At 40.4% G+C, this 21519-nt stretch overlaps 1 protein-coding gene across 1 annotated transcript in view; it reads right to left on the bottom strand.

The window, feature by feature from the left end:
* RHOBTB3 (Rho related BTB domain containing 3) overlaps positions 1 to 21519 on the bottom strand; it is a 92696-nt gene that overhangs the window by 57732 nt on the left and 13445 nt on the right. Inside the window, exons 4-5 of the mRNA XM_016191835.2 lie at positions 6196 to 6350; positions 1746 to 1857 (exon numbers count right to left, since the gene is read on the bottom strand). Of these exons, the coding sequence (XP_016047321.1) occupies positions 1746 to 1857; positions 6196 to 6350 (267 nt within the window). The remainder of the gene's footprint in view (positions 1 to 1745; positions 1858 to 6195; positions 6351 to 21519) is intronic.

Here is a 21519-nt window from a genome sequence, read left to right as displayed (position 1 = left end):
CCTTGCACTTCGTGCCATTGCGTTTAACCCGCGCTACAGCCCAGGGCCCCAAAACATATTATTTTTTAAAAATTAGCACTATAGTCAAGGAGATAGCTCAAACACTAGAGCATCAAATTTGCATGCCCAAGGTTCCTGGTTTGATCACTGCCTCCACGTGTACCAGAGTGGTATTTTGGCTCCTCCTCCTCCTTCTCTCTCTCTCATTTCATCTCATGTGAAACTCCCTCCTCATATGTAATAAATAAAATAAATCTTAAGAACTAGTTAGAATGTGTACCCACACTTGTATTGTCCTAGACCCCTGTATATATTCCCAGTGATCTCCACTGCTGTCCTAACAGAAGAGCACAAAAACAGCCCTGCACTAACTGAAATTGCTTTGATTAACCGGACATTTCTGAAGGCTCTGTCCACTATCACCTAGAGACCCACCCCCTATGACTACCTAAACACATTTATTTTAGTAGTGAATGACACAAGATGCTTTGCTTTCTCTTCAGAACTAATACATTCTCTCTCCTTGACTAATATGAGGTTAGAGAATATCTATCTCTCCACATAATTTATTTGGCTTTTCCCCACCTATCTTCTCATTCAGAAAATATTTAAGGCTTCAGTGCTTCCTGCATCAAAGATCACATCTCCTCTTTCACTTTGTACACCAAGAAGTTTCAATTCTAAGTATATATGGTGTGTGGCCTATAGATCTGCCTGGAATTATGCCTGGAATTGGTTTTCCCTACTAACTTATATTTTCCCATTTTTTAAGTTATATTAGTTAATTTAATAAAAACATACCAAGTATCTAATTTTTTAAAATATATATACAACAAACTGATTTGGCTAGAAAACTATACTAGTTCTGTTACAAATTCACATTAAATTTATAACAGTTGATATAATTTTATTTAAGTTTCTTTTGTCTAAGCTTGCAATGTGAATATTTCAAACACTACAAAAGTGTAAGATTAATGCAAGAAGCACAAATACCCTTCAGTGCACATACTGCTGACTATTTAAAATAAGTTGCAGTCATCATGACGGCTTGGCTCTAAATACTTTCACATCCATCTCACAGAGAAAGGGCACTCTTTGATTAAACACAATGCTACTCATGCATAAGAAAATTGTAATTTCATGTCATATCTTATTTTCCATCTTTATTAAAATTTCACTCAACTGATCCTAGAATGTCTTTTCAATGTTTTCACTGAATCATGATCCAATCAAGGCTCATGTACTTGTACTTAAGTTACTATTTTACTTTTTTATTTATTTGTTTATTTGATAGGACAGAGAGAAACTGAGAGGGTAATGGGAGACAGAATGGGAGACGGGGCTGGGTGGTACACACCTTATCACGTGCATGGATCTGGCTGAAAGCCTCCATTCCCCACCTGCAGGAGGAAGCTTCATAAGTGGTAAAGTACTGCTGGTGTCTCACTTTCTCTCTCCCTATCCATCTCTGCTTTCTCTCTTAATTTCTCTCTGAGCATGGTGAAGTGTGCACTCTACCTGGTATATCTCCTTATCTCTATAGGCTCATTTTTTAAAGACAGGTTCTTCAAAGTTGGTTCAAGGGCCACCTGCTTCAAAAAATTACCCAGGAATGTTATTCAGGAAGCACACTGTAGGCTCAATTCCAGATTTCCTGAATCAGATAAGCCCTCAAATACTCAAGTTTGAGAACTATGGCTCTAAGACTTAAGAAATGATCTATAATAAATATCAAGCGAATGTACCCGGTTGTTCGAGCTGAGGTGGTCTAATTCCATGAAATGAGTTGCTCATTTTCCTTTTCTTCATTTTATCACTTGTCTTCTGATTTAAGGCTTGAATCATAAAATACTCCAACTAAAACAGGAAACAAATTTTAATTAAGGTTTTAACAAAATTATGAATCTGCCTGATTCACATTTGTCAAACATTTTAGCGCCAGTATCATAAACATATCAGAAACTACTTTAAAATTATTTTAACATGGGGGGAGAAGCCAAGATGGCGGCATGACGACATCTCCTGACTTTCTCTCTGCAAAGCAGCTGCTTAAAACTTAGGAATTCCAAGTGAGGGCAAGATTTCCAGGGCAGTGGTGGAGGAAGTATACAGGAGGGGTCAAAGTGGAACCAAGCAAGAGAGCCGCAGATCACATATAGGCTGGGCTACAGAAAGGACAATACACATTGAGTGGAGTTATGAGTTTAAAATACCACCCCGACATGTTTCACTTCAGATTGTGTCCGGAGATGTCAGGTGTGGAATGTCAACCCTCCAGCTTCATTACTCTGGTAAGACCTTTCCTAGCTCATAGGACTCAGTAATTCCATTTTGGGTGGTGCACTTCCTAACAAAGCCTCAAAACTTAGCTATAGACCAGGGCCCATGTGATAGGACTTACGTACACAGGTATCCACAAGTTGGGGGAACAATATATACCTTAAAGCAACAGCACACAGTAGTTTTGCAGTGAGTTAATAAATGCAGCAAGCAAATAGAAAGACCTAAAAAGGATACCATAAAGTACATAATCAAATAGTTTCTACTTAGACTTACACCTACTAGACCTAGAAACCCTCCTCACCTATTTTCTATTTCACTTCCTCAATCCAAAGCTAACCTTGTCAGACAAAGTAAGGATCACAAAAGCAGGATAAAGGCAAGAAACTGGCAGACTTTAATGATGACTCTGGTCACTACCAGGCCACCCCACCACCTGGGGCCCTAGACAGGGAGTCCTGGGATTCCCACACTGACATGATGGGCCTAGACCTCTAACAGATCCCTCTCTCCACTGCCACTGGTCATCAGCATCAGGAACAATATAATGGATCCTTTTGTGGGTCCCTACAGCACCGTGCCCTCAAGGTGGATAAACAATGGTAGGGATTGTTCCATTCTCCGAAGGGAGGTTGGACAACATACTCTACCTACTACCTGAGGAAGATGGGTCCTGAAATTAGTGTAGCCTGGAATGTTCCTAGTCGTGACCACAGAATATGAGCTCAGACCTACAGCGATGCAGAGATTACATAGGCTCCTGTGCTGACTATGGGCCCCAGATCAAATCAATGGAGTTTACAATTAATGGTATTTATGTACTTTCCCATATTTGGGAGCCACTCTCTTCCCTGATCCAGCTTTCTAGTCCTTTTTCCAAATATGACACCATCTCCCCAGACAATACCTTGGGTCCGCCTACATGTTAGCTGTCAGACTCAGGAAAAAACTGGTAAAGATATGGGCCCCTTGGAATATACCTGAAATAGAACTACTAGCTTTTTCCAAAATGGAGACCCCCAAATCTGTTCTGATTTATATCGTAACTCTTTTTTCAGCCACCAGGTTTCAGATGCTACCATGATGTCAGCCTGACTTCCCTGGGCAGACAACCCCACCAATTTGTCCTGGAGCTGGCCCACCTCCCCAGTGCCCTGCTCCACTAGGGGTCCATTATATTGTTCCTGATGGAGATGACTAGTGGCACTTTCCCCACTAGGGAAAGAGAGAGACAGGCTGGGAGTTTGGATCAACCTGTCAACACCCATGTTCAGCAGGGAAGCAATTACAGAAGCCAGACCTTCCACCAGTCCTTGCACTTTGCACCATGTGCGATTAACCCACTGCGCTACCACCTAACTCCCCAAATTATCCTTTTCATTATCTTCAATTCTCTATGTATTTTAGAGAAATGCAATTATCTAAAACCAATTTTTTTTTTTTTAGCAACTACAATATAAGATTTTTGACAAGATTAAGTTCTGGGCCAGTGAAATAGCTCACTTGGATAATGTGCTGCTTTGCCATATGGACAACCCAGGTTTGAGTCCAGTCTCCACTTCAGTAAAGAAAGCTCCAGTGATTGCCTCTTTCTTTCTTTCTTTCTTTCTTTCTTTCTTTCTTTCTTTCTTTCTTTCTTTCTCTCTCTCTCTCTCTTTCTCTTCTCCCTCTGGCTCTGCCTCTCTGTCTCTACAATGGAAAAAGTATATTCTATTTTGTCTACTTTTTTACACACTTCTTGTCACTACAAATCAACAGCAGATAAATACCAGATGATCTCACATATAGGTGGAACTTAAGAAACAAGGACAGAAAAGGAAAGTGCAGGAGTCCAGATGGTAGAGCACAGATTTAAGCAAGCGTACATAGTGTGCAAGGTCAGACACAAGGGTCCCGGTTCAAGCCCCTGGCTCCCTACCTGCAAGGAGGTCACTTCACAGGTGGTGAAGCAGGTCTGCAGGTGTATATCTTTCTCTCCACCCCCCCCATCTCCCCTTCCTCTCTCAATTTCTCTCTATCATATCCAACAACAACAACAACAATGGAAAAAAAGATGGCCGCCAGGAGCAGTGAATTTATAGTGCAGGCAGGCATCGAGCCCCAACGATAACCCTGGAGGTAAAAAAAATAAGAAAAGAAAGAAAAGGAAAGAATAAAATGAAACTTAAACTAGGTGGAGTGAACTGTACCACAGCAAAGGACTCTGGGGAGGGAGGGGCACAGAGGGGGTGGAGAGGACATCAGGATCCCTGCGCACGATAGTGAGGTTGAGAGTATTTGCCAGACATCTGTCATGGGGAGTTGAGAAACTGCACTCACACATAAACTATTAACTTCCCCAGTGAAATGATTAAATAAATAAATATAATAAAATAACGAAGATATAAGTTGTTGATTCTGTCAGTATTGGGAGCATTACCTTCCTTCATGATGTTACTATGTTCTGAGAGAACCCAGAACCACTTGCATTTGATCCATTTCTCAGTTTAGTGACTCCAGAACAAATGAAACGTCTACAGTCATCTGTTAAAGCCTCAACATTTTTACATGGCTCTCCAAAAGGAAGATGTAGGAATACTGGAAAGAGTACTCCACGAAGTGAAAGAGAAGGAACGGACCAGTTCAAAGCACTCCTACTTGACCCAGAGCTTCTTTTGATTTAGACTTCATAGCAATGTTACCCAAATTTGGCTGCTTGACAAGATTCTGTTCTTAGAGGATATGGAAGATAATTCCACAGTCAAGTATCAAATACCTAATAATTTAATACTACAGTTTCCTCAAATGACCATGTAGTCCTGGTATTGCAGGGTAGGTGTTGTGTGCAGATAGGGGCCTCAGAAGCCTGCAGGATCTAATCGCCACTGTAACAGAAAGCAAACCCTGACTCTATGCCGATTTGATAAAAAGTTATCTGTGTAAGAAGTTTCTCTAAAATTTTTGAAATCAACCATAAGAGTACTATGTGAAGTCTTGGAGAAACATACTGTGAAAGAAAAAAAAATTCTTTTTTTTTAACTTTATTTATTTTATTTGGTAGAACAGAGAGAAATTGGGAGAGAGGGGAGATGGAAAGGAAAAGAGAGAGAGAGAGACAACTGGCAGCACTGCTCTACCACTTGTGAAGCTTTCCCCTTGCAGGTGGGGACCAGGGGCTTGCACCTAGATACCTTATGCATGGTAATACGTACACTTACCCAGGTACACCACCACCCAGCCCCAGAAAAATTATTCTTTATAGTAGCAGATAAAAACAAAGGAGAAATTTCAGAGCCCACTGATTTAGGTTGCAGGCTTATTGACCTATATATAGGTCACTATTATGACTGATTTCACAAGTTCTTATAAGTAAACATGCTTTTGATATGTATATTTTAAAAAGCAGTAAAATTGGGGCTGGTTGGTGGCACACTCGGTTAAGCACACATATTCCAAGCTCAAGGACCTGGATTTGAGTCCTTGCTCCTCACTTGCAGGGGGTCTGCTTCACGAGTGTTGAAGCAAGTCTGCAGATGTCTAACTTTCTCTTCATCTCTCTATCTCCGTATCCTCTCTCAATTTCTCTCTGTCCTAACAAAAATCAGAAAGAAAAAAAAATGGTCGCCGGGAGCGTTGGATTAGTAGTGCTGGCACTGAGCCCCAGTAATAACCCTGCTGTCAATAAAAATAATAAAATCAAATCAATAAAGTATCGGATGCGAACTCACACAATACAATAAGCAATGGAAAAGATGCATTTGGAGAGAAAACGTAACTATGGTTTTACTTTGACAAAATATTTTTACTGTTTACTCTCATTTTCACTTAAGGTTGAAACCAATTATGATCTTAAAATAAAGTTGTAACTAATATTCTGAAAAAAACAGGCCAAACTCACAAGTCTCTTTAACCTAGGTAAAAAGAATTTCCACTTACCACTCCTCCGAAATATTTTCCTATGTAGAAGTCATCAAGGCTGTGTAGTTCAAGATAGGTAGCTCCCAGCTCCTTAGCAAGTTGGATGCCTTCAGTTGTACTAACACAACTGCCTCTGTCTGAGGTACACAGTGGGCATGTACAAGGTAATTCTTCTGAAAAAGTGAATATGAATACCAAGATTTTTTTTTCACAGTAAAAAAAAAATACACAAGTAATCTGAACATTCAACAAGAGCTTGTACTAGACCAAAATTTAAGGTCATTCATCTACTACCCCAATGGACGTTAACTTAACTGTGAAAATGATAATAGAAAGGTCCCTAAGATATACTTTAACTACAAGAAAAACAAGCTGCATTTAAAAAAAGGGGGGACAGATGAATATGACTAAAGCTATTCAAGTTACTAGCAAATAACTTTGAAATCTTAAGCATCATTACAAATTTAACAACTCATTTTGCCACAGAAACCATAGTCAATATGCAGCTATTAAGAACAATGAACCCACCTTCTCTGACCCATCTTGGATGGAGCTGGAAGGAATTGTGTTAAGCGCGCTAAGTCAGAAAGATAAATATTGCGACGGACCGAGGAGCAGCAGGATGGGGCGTGGCAAAAGATGAGTGTGGGATGATCCCACTCATAAAGAGAAATTGAGAAAGAAGAACAGAAAGGGAAACTAATAGCAGGATCTGACTGAATTTGCAGTAGGGCACCAATGTAAAAACCCTGGGGTGATCCAAAAATGGGGGGAGGACTTGGACAGAATATTCACCACAGAAGAGATCCAAAAGGCTGAGAAACACATGAAAAAATGCTCCAAGTCTCTGATTGTCAGAGAAATGCAAATCAAGACAACAATGAGATATCACTTCACTCCTGTGAGAATGTCACACATCAGAAAAGGTAACAGCAGCAAATGCTGGAGAGGGTGTGGGGTCAAAGGAACCCTCCTACACTGCTGGTGGGAATGTCAATTGGTCCAACCTCTGTGGAGAACAGTCTGGAGAACTCTCAGAAGGTTAGAAATAGATCTACCCTATGACCCTGTAATTCCTCTCCTGGGGATAGATCCTAAGGAACCCAACACATCCATCCAAAAAGATCTGTGTACACATATGTTCTTGGCAGCACAATTTGTAATAGCCAAAACCTGGAAGCAACCCAGGTGTCCAACAACAGGTGAGTGGCTGAGCAAGTTGTGGTATATATACACAATGGAATACTACTCAGCTGTAAAAAGTGGTCACTTCACCGTTTTCAGCCGATCTTGGATGGAGCTTGAAAAAATTATGTTGAGTGAAATAAGTCAGAACAGAAGGATGAATATGGGATGATCTCACTCTCAGGCAGTTGAAAAACAAGATCAGAAAAGAAAGCACAAGTAGAACCTGAAATGTAATTGGCATATTGCACCAAAGTCAAAGACTGTGGGGTGGGTGGGTGGGGAGAATACAGATCCATGAAGGATGATAAATGACATGGTGGGGGTTGTATTGTTAAATGGGAAACTGGGGAATGTTATGCATGTACAAACTATTGTATTTACTGTTGAATGTAAAACATTAATTCCTCAATAAAGAATTAAAAAAAAAAACCCTGGGATGATGGTGAGGGTGAGGGTGGATGTTCAGCTTCATGGTGGGGGGGGGGGTGGGATGGGACACAGTCTTTTGGTGGTGGGAATGGTTTTTATGTACATTCATTAATTTGTAGTCATATAAATCACTACTTAATTAATATGAGAGAAAAAAAAACACAGTCAATTTGGCTTTTCTATTGTTGTTATGAATTTTAGATATATCTACCAAGGTTGAGTAGGCCTTATACTTTCTCATTCTTTTTTAAAAATAGGGTCCCATGGAGTGAAGTATGGGCCTTGTGCTTGATGGCTACTGCTGAGTAGCATCTCAGTTCCAATTTTCTACTCAATTTTTTTTTTTAAAGAGAGTGAAGAGGAAGGGAGACACAGACACATAGAAAGGAGAGACAACACACCACCACTCCATCATCCACAGAGCTCCCCTGACACCATCCATGTATTCTCATGTAGTGCTGGGGTTCAAACACAGTGCCTCACAAACAGTAGGGCATGAACTCTACTAGCTATGCTATAACCCACATCTATACTTTCATTTTTTAACAGAATCAGTTATTTTTGTTGTTATTGTTTGTTTATTTGTTTTATTAGATACAGACAGAAATCATGGGGGGGGAAGAAATCACGGGGAAGCAGGTCTGCAGGTGTCTTTCTCTTCTCCTCTGTATCTTCCCCTCCCCTCTCAATTTTACCTTAATCTTCAAGGCTACAAAACTGTCATTCACTCTTCAAATTTCATGTCACCTGTATTCTAACCAATGCAAATATTTCAAGAATTAGACTGTAAAATATTCAACTGAAAAGACCAAATTCCCAAGAATTACAGATGCACCATCTACAGATCATATACGGGAAGGTGGTAGATCAATATATCTATTAAAAAAAGAAGAAGAAGGAAGAAGAAGCAGAAGAGGAAGAGGAAGAAGAAGAAGAAAGAAGGGAAGAAAGGAAGGAAGGAAGGAAAGAAATAGAAAAAAAGAAAAGAAGAGAAAAGAAAAGAAACTGATAAAAGATAGAGTTGTGTGTTCAGCTCTGGGTTTGTTAGATTACTGTTTTGTTTTCAAAAGGCAATTCAAACCAGGGGACATACACAAGGATCCAAGCAAGGATCTAGGTTAGAAGCCCCCCAACTCCTCACTTGCAGGGGACACCACATAAGCAGTGAAGCAGGTCTGCAGGTATCTTTCTCCCTCTCTGTCTTCTCCCCCACTCCCTTCCCCTCTCAATAACTCTTTGTCCTATCCAATTAAAAACCGAAAAAGAAAAAAAAAAAGAAAGAGAAAAGAAAAGACAAGAGAAGAGAAGAGAAGAAGAGAAGAGAAAAGAAAAAAAACGGTCGCAAATAACCTTGGAGGCCAAAAGAAAAAAAAAAACTCAAACCAAAAAAAGTGAGTCCTGGGAAGCAGAATGTGAAATGGAGATTGGTGTGCATGATGTTTACTAGGAGGTGAATCTGGGAACAACCATATTCTCTTCCCTAACCTGTACTGAATGTCCTTCTCACTTCCACTGGAGTGGGAAACAGCAACAAAGCATTATGGGCTGTAGTTTACAGACTGACACACATGTAGGAACTTTCCGGTCTCCCAACTTAACTTAAATAGGGTTTCTGCATATTGTTCACAAAAGTGAAGTCTGGAAAGGGACTTGGTGAATCAGACTCAGCCAACAAGCTCAGACACTGAATCGGGAAGCACAGAGGCTCTAGGATGGTTCGTGGGCAACTCCCTACAGCATTCACAAGCAGTTTTCTACCAGGAGCTGCTCATGGTGAGTCACAAATATGTCAATGGTAACTGGTTTGCTAGAGACATGCATGTGATCACCATGTATGTATCTATGCCAGAGCGCACATACCGTGAATTAGAAAATTTTTCATTTCAGTGAAAGTATTTTAGGTTTTAGAAACCGTGCACTGACATCCTAATTTTACAAAGACAGAGAGAAAAACGGCTTGTCCAAATCTCTTTGTGTGCTAGCGGTGGAAAAACAGTAACAAAATCATTATTTCTCCCACATAATAAAAGAGCATTAGAAAAATAAACTTTTGGCTTAAGCCAAGGAATATTACTTTTTACTGCTCTATCATTTTATTGTTTTCTTAGGGAAATAGTGCTTTACAAGACAACTGTTTTTACATGGGTACAATTTCTTTCTTTCTCCTTCCTTCTTTCTGCTGCCAGGGGTATTGCTAGGGCTCGGTGCCAGCACAAGTCCACTGCTCCAGGTAGCCATTTTTCTCCTTTCCCCCCTCATTTTTATTTTATTTTATAGGACAGAGAGAAATTGAGAAGGGAGTGGAAGGTAGAGAGGGAGAGGAAAGGACAGACACCTGCAGAACTGCTTCATTGTGGGGGCTCAAATGCAGGTCCTTGTGCATGGTAATGTGTGCATTCAACCAGATGTGCCACACTCCAGCCCCCTTGAGTACTTCTTATCTCTCCCTGAGAGGTGTCTTCTCACCACTACCAACTTCAGCCCTCCTCCACCATCATGTACTGGGTCCCCAATGCCCTCTCAATCTCCTCCTTCCAGACCCACTCTTGTCCCCAGAGTCCTTGGCTGTGTTGCAACAGACCAGTCCTAGTCCAAGTTTCAGCCTAAGTTTCCCTTGACTACTTTTTTCATAAGATTCTCCTATAAGTGAAATCATCCAGTATTGTTTTTCTCTTCTCGCTTATTTCACTTGACATGATCCCATCAAGTTCCTTCCGAGATTTCTATACACCTCTGTTGATTGTAGCATTATTTGCAATAGCCCAAACTTGCAAGCAGCCAAAATTTAAGCAAAGGCTCATTAAAATGAGAGAATTTAGGAGTCTGGCAATAGCGCAGCGGGTTAAGCGCAGGTGGTGCAAAGCGCAAGGACTGGCGTAAGGATCCCGGTTTGAGCCCCCAGCTCCCCACCTGCAGGGGAGTCGCTTCACAAGCAGTGAAGCAGGTCTGCAAATGTCTATCTTTCTCTCCCTCCTCTATCTTCCCCTTCTCTCTCCATTTCTCTCTGTCCTATCCAACAACAACGGCATCAATAACAACTACAACAATAAAATAACAAGGGCAACAAAAGGGAATAAATAAATATTTTTTTTAAATGAGAGAAATATAAAAAGTAAGTCTGGGTTATCTAAACTACAAATTCTCTGCTATAAATTCTAACCTGAATCTTTGTTTTCCAAAGGATCATTCTAGGACTGGAGCAAATAAAGTCTTCACACAGAATCCAGCCTCCCTTACAAAATACCACAATTGTTCACATTCCTTACAAAGCCTTCACAAACAGGGCTTTTGCTCTCCTGAAGACAGAGGCTGCCTCATGTCTATAAAGCTTTACTAATGTCGATGGAATGGGATGAGTAGGCAGATCGCCACATTAAACTTCATTTCTGGGCAAAACTAAAGCCAAGTCAGTAGTGTTTAAAGTGAAAAGCTAAGTGAACACAATATAAAATAATTTCAAGCAATCTTGAGGGGAAAGTTTCAGTTTTCATGCAGTTTTACATTGTGTTTTGCTGGAAGCATTTAAGCATTTTACACTCTTTAAAAAAACTCCTTATATCTAATCTCTGTATCTCCTCTAGGTTACAGAAGGCATTTTGTTTCCATTCACACATTCCCCAAAGCCAAAAATGCTCATTCATTATATGTATCAGGAGAACAAACTAAACATTTGAACAGGAGAACAAACAAAACCTACACTAAACATTTCAACAAGAACAATGGCAGCATCCAAACTAACTAACTTCAAATTACTGTGTTTCTTCCAGACTCACCACCGGGAACCTACCTCATAGTCACTGGGACTGAATCAGAATGCTAGTCTTTTTTTTTTAAATTAAATACATGTTCTTTTTAAAAATGTTATACAATATAGCTATGCAATTGAAGTGAGTGGTTTCTTTGACAAAGCAGTGACTTTGAGAACCTCTAGGGTAATTCATACAATACCCTGCTATTGCTTTAAAGTCTTAGATCCTTAGGGGGCCAGGCAGTGGTGCACATGATTGAGCACTCACATTACAGTACACAAGAACACAGGTTCAAACCCTGCAGGGGGAAAGCTTCATGAGGTGTAAAGCAGTGCTGGTGTTTCCTCTCTCTCTCTCTCTCTCTTTCCCTCTTTAACTCCCCCTCCTCTTTAAGTGTCTGTCTCTATCTAATAAATAAATAAAATACTTTTTTTTAAAGTTTTAGATCCTTTGAAACATTCCAGCCTAGGAAAGTACTAGCCTCTATAGTCACTTCAAATTATAAAAGACAGGATGTCCATTTTCAGGAGCTTAATGTTATGAATACAACATAGGCAAGTTTAGAAAAACAATGTTCCATTGCAAAGACGAATGGAATATTTAGCAAAAGCCAAAAGTGTATTCAGATCCAAGGAAGACATAGACACACAGTCAAGCTTGCCAAAACCTGTGTGACAAAGGAAAGAGGTGAGACTGACTGTGTGCTGAACTAATTCTAAAAAGAGCACCAGAGCGGTCATCAGAACACAGTTTTGTGCACTGCAAGAGATTTGGGGCAGGGGACAATGAGTTGAAAAACCAGATTTGAGATGCAACTGCTTTGAATTTAAATCCTTTAAAAATTTTTTTTATTATCTTTATTTATTTATTGGATAGAGACAGTCAGAAATCAAGAGGAAGAGGGAGAGAGACAGAAAGACACCTGCAGCCCTGCTTCACCACTCGCAAAGCTTTCCCCCTGCAGGTGGGAACTGGGGGCTCGAACCTGGGTCCTTGCACATCGCAACATGTGCGCTCAACCAGGTGCGGCACCACCCGGCCCCTGAACTTACATCTTCTATGGCAAATTAATTTCATCTTGAGAGCTGAATTTATGTATAACATTCATAAGATAATTTATTAATTGAACAAATGTATATTAACCACATACCACACCAAGTAAGAATATAATGGCACAGATAAAAGCAGCTCCCAGTCAACTGAGCCAAACCAGACATGAGTGCAAACAATCCTAACACAGTATTAAAAAGCACTGAAGTGAAAGTGTGTAAAGTCACCATGGGAACAGAGAAGGGAAGTTAATTCTGAGGAGGAAGTGTATGGAAAGCTTCGCAGAACACGTCACGGTTTAAAGTATAAGTGTGGAACTGCTGTGCAGATATGACAGGGAGGAGCATGCTACAACACTCTGGAGTGCCGTATGTGCAGAAGCCTGGGCCTGAGTGAAAACGGGACACATTCCTTCTAGTTTCAAAATGGCAAGCTAAGCCCACACGGTACTCTGTCTACGCAGATGGTGAAACAGAGAGGAGGAGGGAGGAATAATAAAAGGAGGAAAAGGAGGAGGCCCAGCAGTAGTGCAGCGGGTAGAGCGCACATGGCTCGAAGCACAAGGACCAGTCATAAGGACCTGGTTTGAGCCCCTGGCTCCCCACCTGCAGGTGGGGGGGGGTCACTTTACAAGCGGTGAAGCAGGTCTGCAGGTGTCTATCTTCCTCTCCCCCTCTATGTCTTCCCCTCCTCTTGATTTCTCCTGTCCTACCCAGCAACAACAGCAATGGCAACAATAACATTGGCAACAACAACAACAAGGGCAACAAAAATGGGGAAAATGTCTTCCAGGAGAAGTGAATTCATAGTGCAGGCACCAAGCCCCAGCAGTAACCCTGGAGGCAAATAAATAAATAAATAAATAAATAAATAAATAAAAAGAGGAAAGGGAATAATGTGGAAAAGAGGAAAATAAGGAAGAGAAACTCAAAAATTAGAAGAGAAATCTTTAGTTCGCACATTAGGAGTTCCTGAAAAGCTGAGGGTAGAACAGAGAGGAATGATGAAGCTTAGAGGACAGGTGAGAACTCATTCAGTGTGGCAAGCAACATCAAAAATGTTCACAGGTACATGACTGGAGAGGGTAGCAAGGTGGAGACTAAAAACCTAAGAGGAGATTAATTACAGCAACCCAGTGGATGCCGCAAAGTATACAGACCCCACTCCCACTCCCACTCAAACACCCACTCCCACACCCATTCCAAAAAGAGTAGCTGAGAAGACTAGAAAGAATCAATCCAGCAGAAAAACATAAGCTAGAAAACTAGGTAAGTTAAGAATTATCCACTATTTAGGAAGCATCCACACCATGAAATAAAATCTTACCAATGAAAAGATATTAATTATGCCTCTAAAAGAGGGATATTTAAAATTTTTAACTTAAAATAATAATTATTATAAATAATTGAACAATGTTTTTATATATTGCATCCTTAAAACAAGGACAAGAAATTATGTGGAAGAACCACTTAAGATCCTGCAAAAAGAGAAATTATTAATATTTTAAAAAATTACTAAGGCCACACACCTACAGATGTCTGTTTTTGACAAGTGGGCCCAAAATAGTAAATGAGAAAGGGGAGTCCATTTAACAATTAGTGTTGGGAAAATTGGGTTGAGCATGCAAAGGAATGAAACTGGACCACCACACTTCACCAAATACAAAGTTAAACTCAAAATGAATCAAATACTTGAATATTAGGTCAGAAACTACCAAAATACTTAGAAGAAAACATTGACAGTACTGCTTTCAGTGTAAGATTTTAAAAGATCTTTGATGACTCATGCCCAACTTCAAGGAAAACAAAAACAAAAATAAGCCAATGGGGTAATGTCAAGCTGAAAATCTCTGCAGAGCAAAAGGAACGTCAGGAAACAGAAACTCTCTAGGGAGTGGGAGATCTTTACACGTTGTGCATCAGACAAAGGCACCAAAGTAAAAGACTCTGCGGTGGGGTTGAGGGGAGTACAGGTCCTGGAAAAGGATGACAGAGGACATAATGGGGGTTGTATTGTTATGTGGAAAACTGAGAAATGTTATGCACGTACAAACAATTTTATTTACTGTCAACTGTAAAGCATTAACCCCCCAACAAAGAAATTAAAAAAAATAACCAAAATACATAAAGAACTCATCAAATTTAACAATAAGAAAAGAAACACCTCGGGGCCAGGCAGTGATGCATTTGGCTAAGCGCTCACATTATAGTACACAAGGACTCAGGTTCAAGCCCCCCGTCTCCACCTGCAGGTGGAAGCTTCACAAGTAGTGGAGCAGAGCTGCAGGTGTCTGTCTCTCTTCCTCTCTATCTCCTCTTCCCCTCCTCAATTTATGTATGTCTCTAACCAATAATAAAGAAAGATATTTTAAAAAGAAAGTACTCCATTCAAAATTTGGGGTGGAGGAGAGGGCATGGGCAGAATCTTCACCACAGAGATCAAAAGGGACAACAGAAATGTGGGAAAATGCTCAAAGTCACTGATGATCAGAGAAACGGAAATTAAAGAAAAGATACCACCTTACACCTGTGAGAATGTCATAAATTAGAAAAAGACAGAAACACCAACTGTTGCAGGAACTGCAGAGGAAAAAAGGAACTCTCTCACATTGCTGGTGGGAATATAAATTGGTTCAATCATCGTGAAAGACAGTTTGGAGACTGATCAAACTGCTAGAAATGAATTTACCCTATGATCTAGCAATTCCTCTCCTGGGGATATATCCAAAGAAAATAAAGATACCCATCCAAAGATACCCATCCACCTATGCACAATTTTGTTCAAAGCAGCACAATTTTTAATATTCCAAACTAGAATGCAACCCAGCTGTCCAACAGATGAGTGGTTAATAAAAGTGTGGAAGTATACGTAATGGAATACTATGCAGTTATTAAAAAGATGAGGTCATCTTTATTACATCAAGGACAGAAGTTGAAGGTATCATGTTAAGTGAGATAAGCCAAAATAAATTATGTACACCAGATCATCTCACACATAAGTAGAATTTAAGAAACAAGGACAGTAAGGGAAAACATAAATTTATACTTGGACTAGGTGTGTTGTGCTACACCTAAGTAAAGGACCCTGGGGAAGGATGGAAAAGGATCGGATGTAGGGACACTGGAGTCTTAGTGCATAATGGTACAAATGGACTTAGGTTGTGGGAGAACGTGTCCTGCAGACTCCTACCATGGAAAGATGAGAAGGGATATATATGTATGTATGTATGTATGTATTGTATGTATGTATATATATATCAATGACTGCAATATAAACTATTAATACCCAAATAAAGACTAGTAGGACTATTTTAGGTATATTCCAAAGGGTCCATGACTTTGTTTTTGCTTGGGCCTGACATCTGATATGCAGGTGGACCCAGGTTATTGTCTGGGGAAATGATGTCATGACTGGAAAAGGGGCTAGAAAGCTGGATCAGGGAAGAGAGTAGTTCCTAAATATGGGAAAAGTGTATAAATATTGTTGACTGGAAACCCCATCGATTTGATCTAGAGCCCATATTCAGCACAGGAGCCTGTGTGACCTCTACATCCCTGTAGGTCCGAACTTGCATTCTGTGGTCATCAGTAGGAACATTCCAAGTTGCACCAATTTCAGGACTCATCTTCTTCAGGTGGAAGATAGAGTATGTTATTCAACCCCTCTTCAAAGGATGGAACATTCTCTACCATTGTTGATCCACATTTAGGGCAAGATCCTATGGGGGGCCCCAAAGGGGTCCATTATGTTATTCTTGATGGAGATGACCAGTCATAATGGAAAGAGGGGATCTATTCGAGGTCTAGGCTCATCATGTCTGTATGGGAATCCCAGGACTTCCCAACTAGGGCCCCAGCTGATGGGGTGGCCTGATAGTGACTAAAGAGTCATCATTAAAGTATGCCAATCTCTTGCCTTTATTCAGCTTTTGTAGTCCTTATTTGATAAGGTTAGCTTTGGAGTGACTGAGGGAAGTATAATAGGAAATAAGTGAGGAGGGTATCAAGGTCTAAGTAGAAACTATTTCATTAGGTACTTTAAGGTGTCTTTTTAGGTCTTTCTACTTGCTTGCTTCACTTACTGACTCACTGCAAACTATTGTGCACTTTTGCTTTCAGGTATATATTTTGCCCTAATTTATGGATACATATGAACATATGCCCTATCTCATGGGACCTGGTTTATATAAACCATTAACACACCAATACAGGCCATGGAACCAATTCTCTCACAGTGTAGCAGAGAGAAATAAATGAATAGAAAGTATAAAAGAAAGATCAGAGAACTGGAGAGTTCCAGAAGTTTCAACTTCAGTCTTAAGAATCCAAAAATAGAACGTGATAGCTGACAAAGTCAAGGTAAGACTCACTGAGACTTAAAGAAAGACATGATTTGTGGACGCTCAGTTCTGTTCCATTGATCTGTATCTATTTTTGTTCTAGCATGACACAGATTTGAGAGTATAGCACTGTAATACAACTGGAAGACAGGAAGCATGATGTATCCTTTCTTATTTCTTAGGATTTCTATGACAATGTTGGGTATCCTCTGGTAATAAAAAAAAAAAAAAAACTTTTGTAGTCTATATTCTATTGCCTTAAAGAAATTAGGTGGGACTTTGATTGAGATTGAATTAAGTATATTTCTCTTGGTAGGATAATCATTTTAATGATGCTAATTCTTCCAATCCATGAGTGTGCAATGTCTTTCCATTCCTTTGTCTTCCTCTATTTCCTGTAGTAGTCATTCATAATTTCAGCATAAAAGTCTTTCACCTCTCAAGCCCCAAGTTCTCCACCTACAGGGGAGTCGCTTCACAGGAGGTGAAGCAAGCCTGCTGGTGTCTATCTTTCTCTCCCCATCTTTGTCTTCCCCTCCTCTCTCCATTTCTCTCTGCCCTGTCTAACAACGACATCGATAACAACAACAATAACTACAACAACAATAAAAAAGACAAGGGCAACGAAGGGGAAAATAAATAATTTTTTAAAGTCTTTCACCTCCTTTGTTATGTTTATTCCTAGATACCTATATAAATCATCGTCATGGCCAGTGCGCCGCTATGTTCCATCGCTGGGGAGCCAAAGACGACCCAAACTGCCCCTGCGGCTACAGACAGACTATGACCCACATAGTCAACGACTGCCACCTCTCCAGATTCAAAGGAGGTCTCGAAACTTTACATCAGGCTCAACCTGACGCTGTTGACTGGCTACAGAAGAAGGGTAAACGCTAGAAGAAGAAGATCGTCACTGATTTTTGTATTTTAACTGTGTAGCCTGCTTTCTTAAGACATTGCATAACAATTTCCAGGTGTTTTTTTTTTTTTTTACTGGACTCTTTGTATATTATCCCATGATATGTGAAGAGTGACAACCTTACCTTTTCTCCTCTGACCTGTAGCCCTTTATTCCTTTCTCTTGCCTAATTGCTAAGGACAGAACTTTGAAGGCTGTGTTGACTAGTAATGGTGATAAAGGACAGCCCAGTCATGCACACACCAAAGGACAATTTATGACATGTAGATTCAGAACATCAAATAGAGAAAGGAGAATCTTCAGTGAGTGGTGCTGAGAAAATGGGGCTGAAACACACATAAGAAAGAAACAGGGCCACTACATGATACACACACAAAAAAGCAAACTACAAAAGCATCAAAGATTTGGACATTAGACCAGGAACTATTAAAAACATAGAAGGAAACATTGTCAGAACACTTCACAATGTTTCCAGCAGAAAAGCTCTGGAAGACTTAAGCCCAACAGCCAAGAAAACAAAAGCAAAACTAAATCAACAGGACTCCACAAAATTGAAAAGCTTCTGCACAGTAAAAGAAACCAACACCACAATACACCCTACTGAATGGAATAGAATTTGTACACACCATACATCAAACAAAACTCAGCAACAAAAAAACAACCCCATTAAAAATGGAGAGACTGGGGAGATAATACAATGGATATAAAAAAGACTTTCATGCTTGAAGAAAAAGGTTAACTAGGTTCAATCACCAACACCACCTTGAGCCACAGCTGAGCAGTATTCTTAAAAAAAAAAATGGGGAGTCGGGCTGTAGCACAGTGGGCTAAGCGCAGGTGGCGCCACGCAAAGCACAAGGACCGGAGAAAGGATCCCGGTTCGAGCCCCGGCTCCCCACCTGCAGGGGAGTCGCTTCACAAGCGGTGAAGCAGGTCTGCAGGTGTCTATCTTTCTCTCCCCCTCTGTCTTCACCCTCCTCTCTCCATTTCTCTCTGTTCTATCCAACAACAACGACAATAATAACTACAACAGTAAAACAACAAGGGTAACGTAAGGGAATAAATAAATAAAATAAATATTTTTTTAAAAAATGACAACCCACCAATATGTCCTAGAGCCCAGCTTCCCCAGAGCCCTGCCCCACTAGGGAACAAGAGAGACAGGCTGGGAACATGGATCGACCTACCAGTGCCCATGTTCAGTGGGGAAATAATTACAGAAGCCAGACCTTCTACCTTTTGCACCCCATAATGACCCTGGGTCCATGATCCCAGAGGGATAAAGAATAGGAAAGCTATCAGGGGAAGGGATGGGATACAGAGTTCTGGTGGTGGGAAATGTGTAGAGTCATACCCTCTTATCCTATGGTTTTTGTCAGTGTTTGCTTTTTGTAAATAAAAATTTTTTAAAAAGAAATGACAACATAATGAAAAAAGTAAAATAAAATAAAATGGGGAAGAGGACATGAACAGAATTTTCAGGGTAGCCAACAGACATATGAAGAAATGCTCAAAGTCACTGATTATCAGAGAAATGCAAATAATGAGATACTACCTCACACCTGTGAGAATGTCATACGCAAAAAGGACAGAAACAACAAATGCTGTGAGGATGTTGGGGAGGGGAGGAAGAACCCTTCTACTTTACTGGTGGGAATGTAAATTTGTTCTGTAGAAAACAGTCTGGAGATTCCTGAGGACATCAGAAGTGAATCCTGTATAAGTACTGCGCACTCACCGACTGCGCCTGGAGCTCCTAGAGGTAAATCCTATCATGTGATGCAACAATTCCTCTTCTAGGGACTTATCCAAATAACACAAAGCCACATATCCAAAAAGATCTATACACAGCTATGCTCATTGCAACCCTATTTTTAAAACGCCAAATTTAGAAACAACCCAAATGTCCAAAGACAGATAAGAAAGTTGCATATACACAATTTGGTTATATGAAATATTTTACTACATCTTGGATGGGACTTGAAGAAAGCATGCAAAGTGAGATAAGCCAGAATGAGAAAGGTAATGACCAGATGACCTCGCTCATAGGTAGAATTTAGGAAACCAAGAAAAGGGAGCGACAGTGTGAAACTTAAACTAGCGGTGATCTATTGCAGCAGACCCAGACTCTATACCTGATCTTAGTCAAAAGGCCGACAAGTGACAGAGCCAAGGATACTACAGGCAGAAGATGGGGGAAGGGGGCGCTGCGGGAAGGTTAAGAAGACTTAGGGAGCTCAGCATGGAGAAAGGGACCAGGTGGTGGTACACCTAGTTAAGCGCACACATTACAGTGTGCGAGGACCCAGGTTCAAGCCGCTGGTCCCCACCTGCAGGGGAAAAGTTTCACGAGTGATGTAGTAGAGCTGCAGGTTCCCCCCTCCCCTTCCTCCCTCCTTCCCTCCATCTCCCCCTTCATTTATGAACCTTCTTTTCCACACCAAAAAAAAAAAAAAAAGACAAGAAAGATATGGCAACTAACTACAATGTACAGTCTTCAATTTCATTCTGGATTAAAGAAAACAGCATTAAGCCAGGGATATTGCTCAGTGGTAGAGTACATGCTTATGTTTTGCATGTATAATGTCCTCAATGTGGTTCCCAATAAACCTCTCCCAAAAATCCTTGGGACAACTGGAAAAAGAAGAATGTGAATTCTATTTTAAATCTTTTAAAAATCTTTTTATTTATTTATTATTGGATAGAGACTAAGAGAAACTGAGAGGGGAAGTGGAGATAGACAAGGAAGAGGCTGAGAGACACCTGCAGCCCTGCTTCACCGATCCTGAAGCTTTCCCCCTGCAGGTGAGGAACGGGGGCTTGAACCTGGGTCTTTGCACATTGTAATGTGAGAGCTTAACCAGGTATGCCACTGCCTGGCCCCTGAATTCTATTTTAAATAGTCTAATGGACAACAGTATATTGCATTTCTTCAATGGCAATTGTATTATAAGTAACAAAGAACGGCTCTGTTCTTAGATGTTACATGCTTAAATAATAGGATGGATGAAATCTTACACTGTTTACAATTTACTCTGAAGTAGTAGGTCAGACCAAAAAATCATGTGTACATGTGTGAGCACATGTGCACGTGTGTTTGTAACTCCTGGAACTCAATATCCTATTTTGTAAATTTTCTTGAGTTTACATTCTGCAAATAAAAAGGGAACTTTATAATGATCTGATTTACGTCTTAAGATTATTATTCTGAAAGGATTCATTTCAGAAAGGGCCAAAACAGGAAACGGAGACCAGAGGTCAATTTACCATGAAACTGGTAAAATTTAAACTTTGGGGGGAGTTGGCTTCCAGGGTTATCACTGGGGATCAGTGCCAGCTCTAGGAATCAACCACTCCCAGTAGCCTTTTTTTTTTTCATTTTATATTTTATTCAATAGGACAAAGGGAAATTGACAGGGAGTAGAGGAGGAAGAGAGAGAGGGGGAGAGAAAGACAGACACCTGCAAACCTGCTTCAATGCTTGTGAAGTGTCCCCGCTAGAGGTGTGTAGGAGGGGTTGAACCCGGGTCCTTGCACATAATACTATGTGCACTTAAACTGGGTGTGCCACTGCTTGACCCCCTAAGGTCCTTTTCTAGTAGCTTCCAAAGTCCTGCAAGGGACCTGGGCAACAGATTGTCTCACAGGGTCATAGACTTTTGTAAGAT

This window comes from Erinaceus europaeus, chromosome 11, assembly GCF_950295315.1.
Source record: "Erinaceus europaeus chromosome 11, mEriEur2.1, whole genome shotgun sequence".
Lineage (NCBI taxonomy): Eukaryota > Metazoa > Chordata > Mammalia > Eulipotyphla > Erinaceidae > Erinaceus > Erinaceus europaeus.
This window is presented reverse-complemented; position numbering and strand designations above follow the sequence as displayed.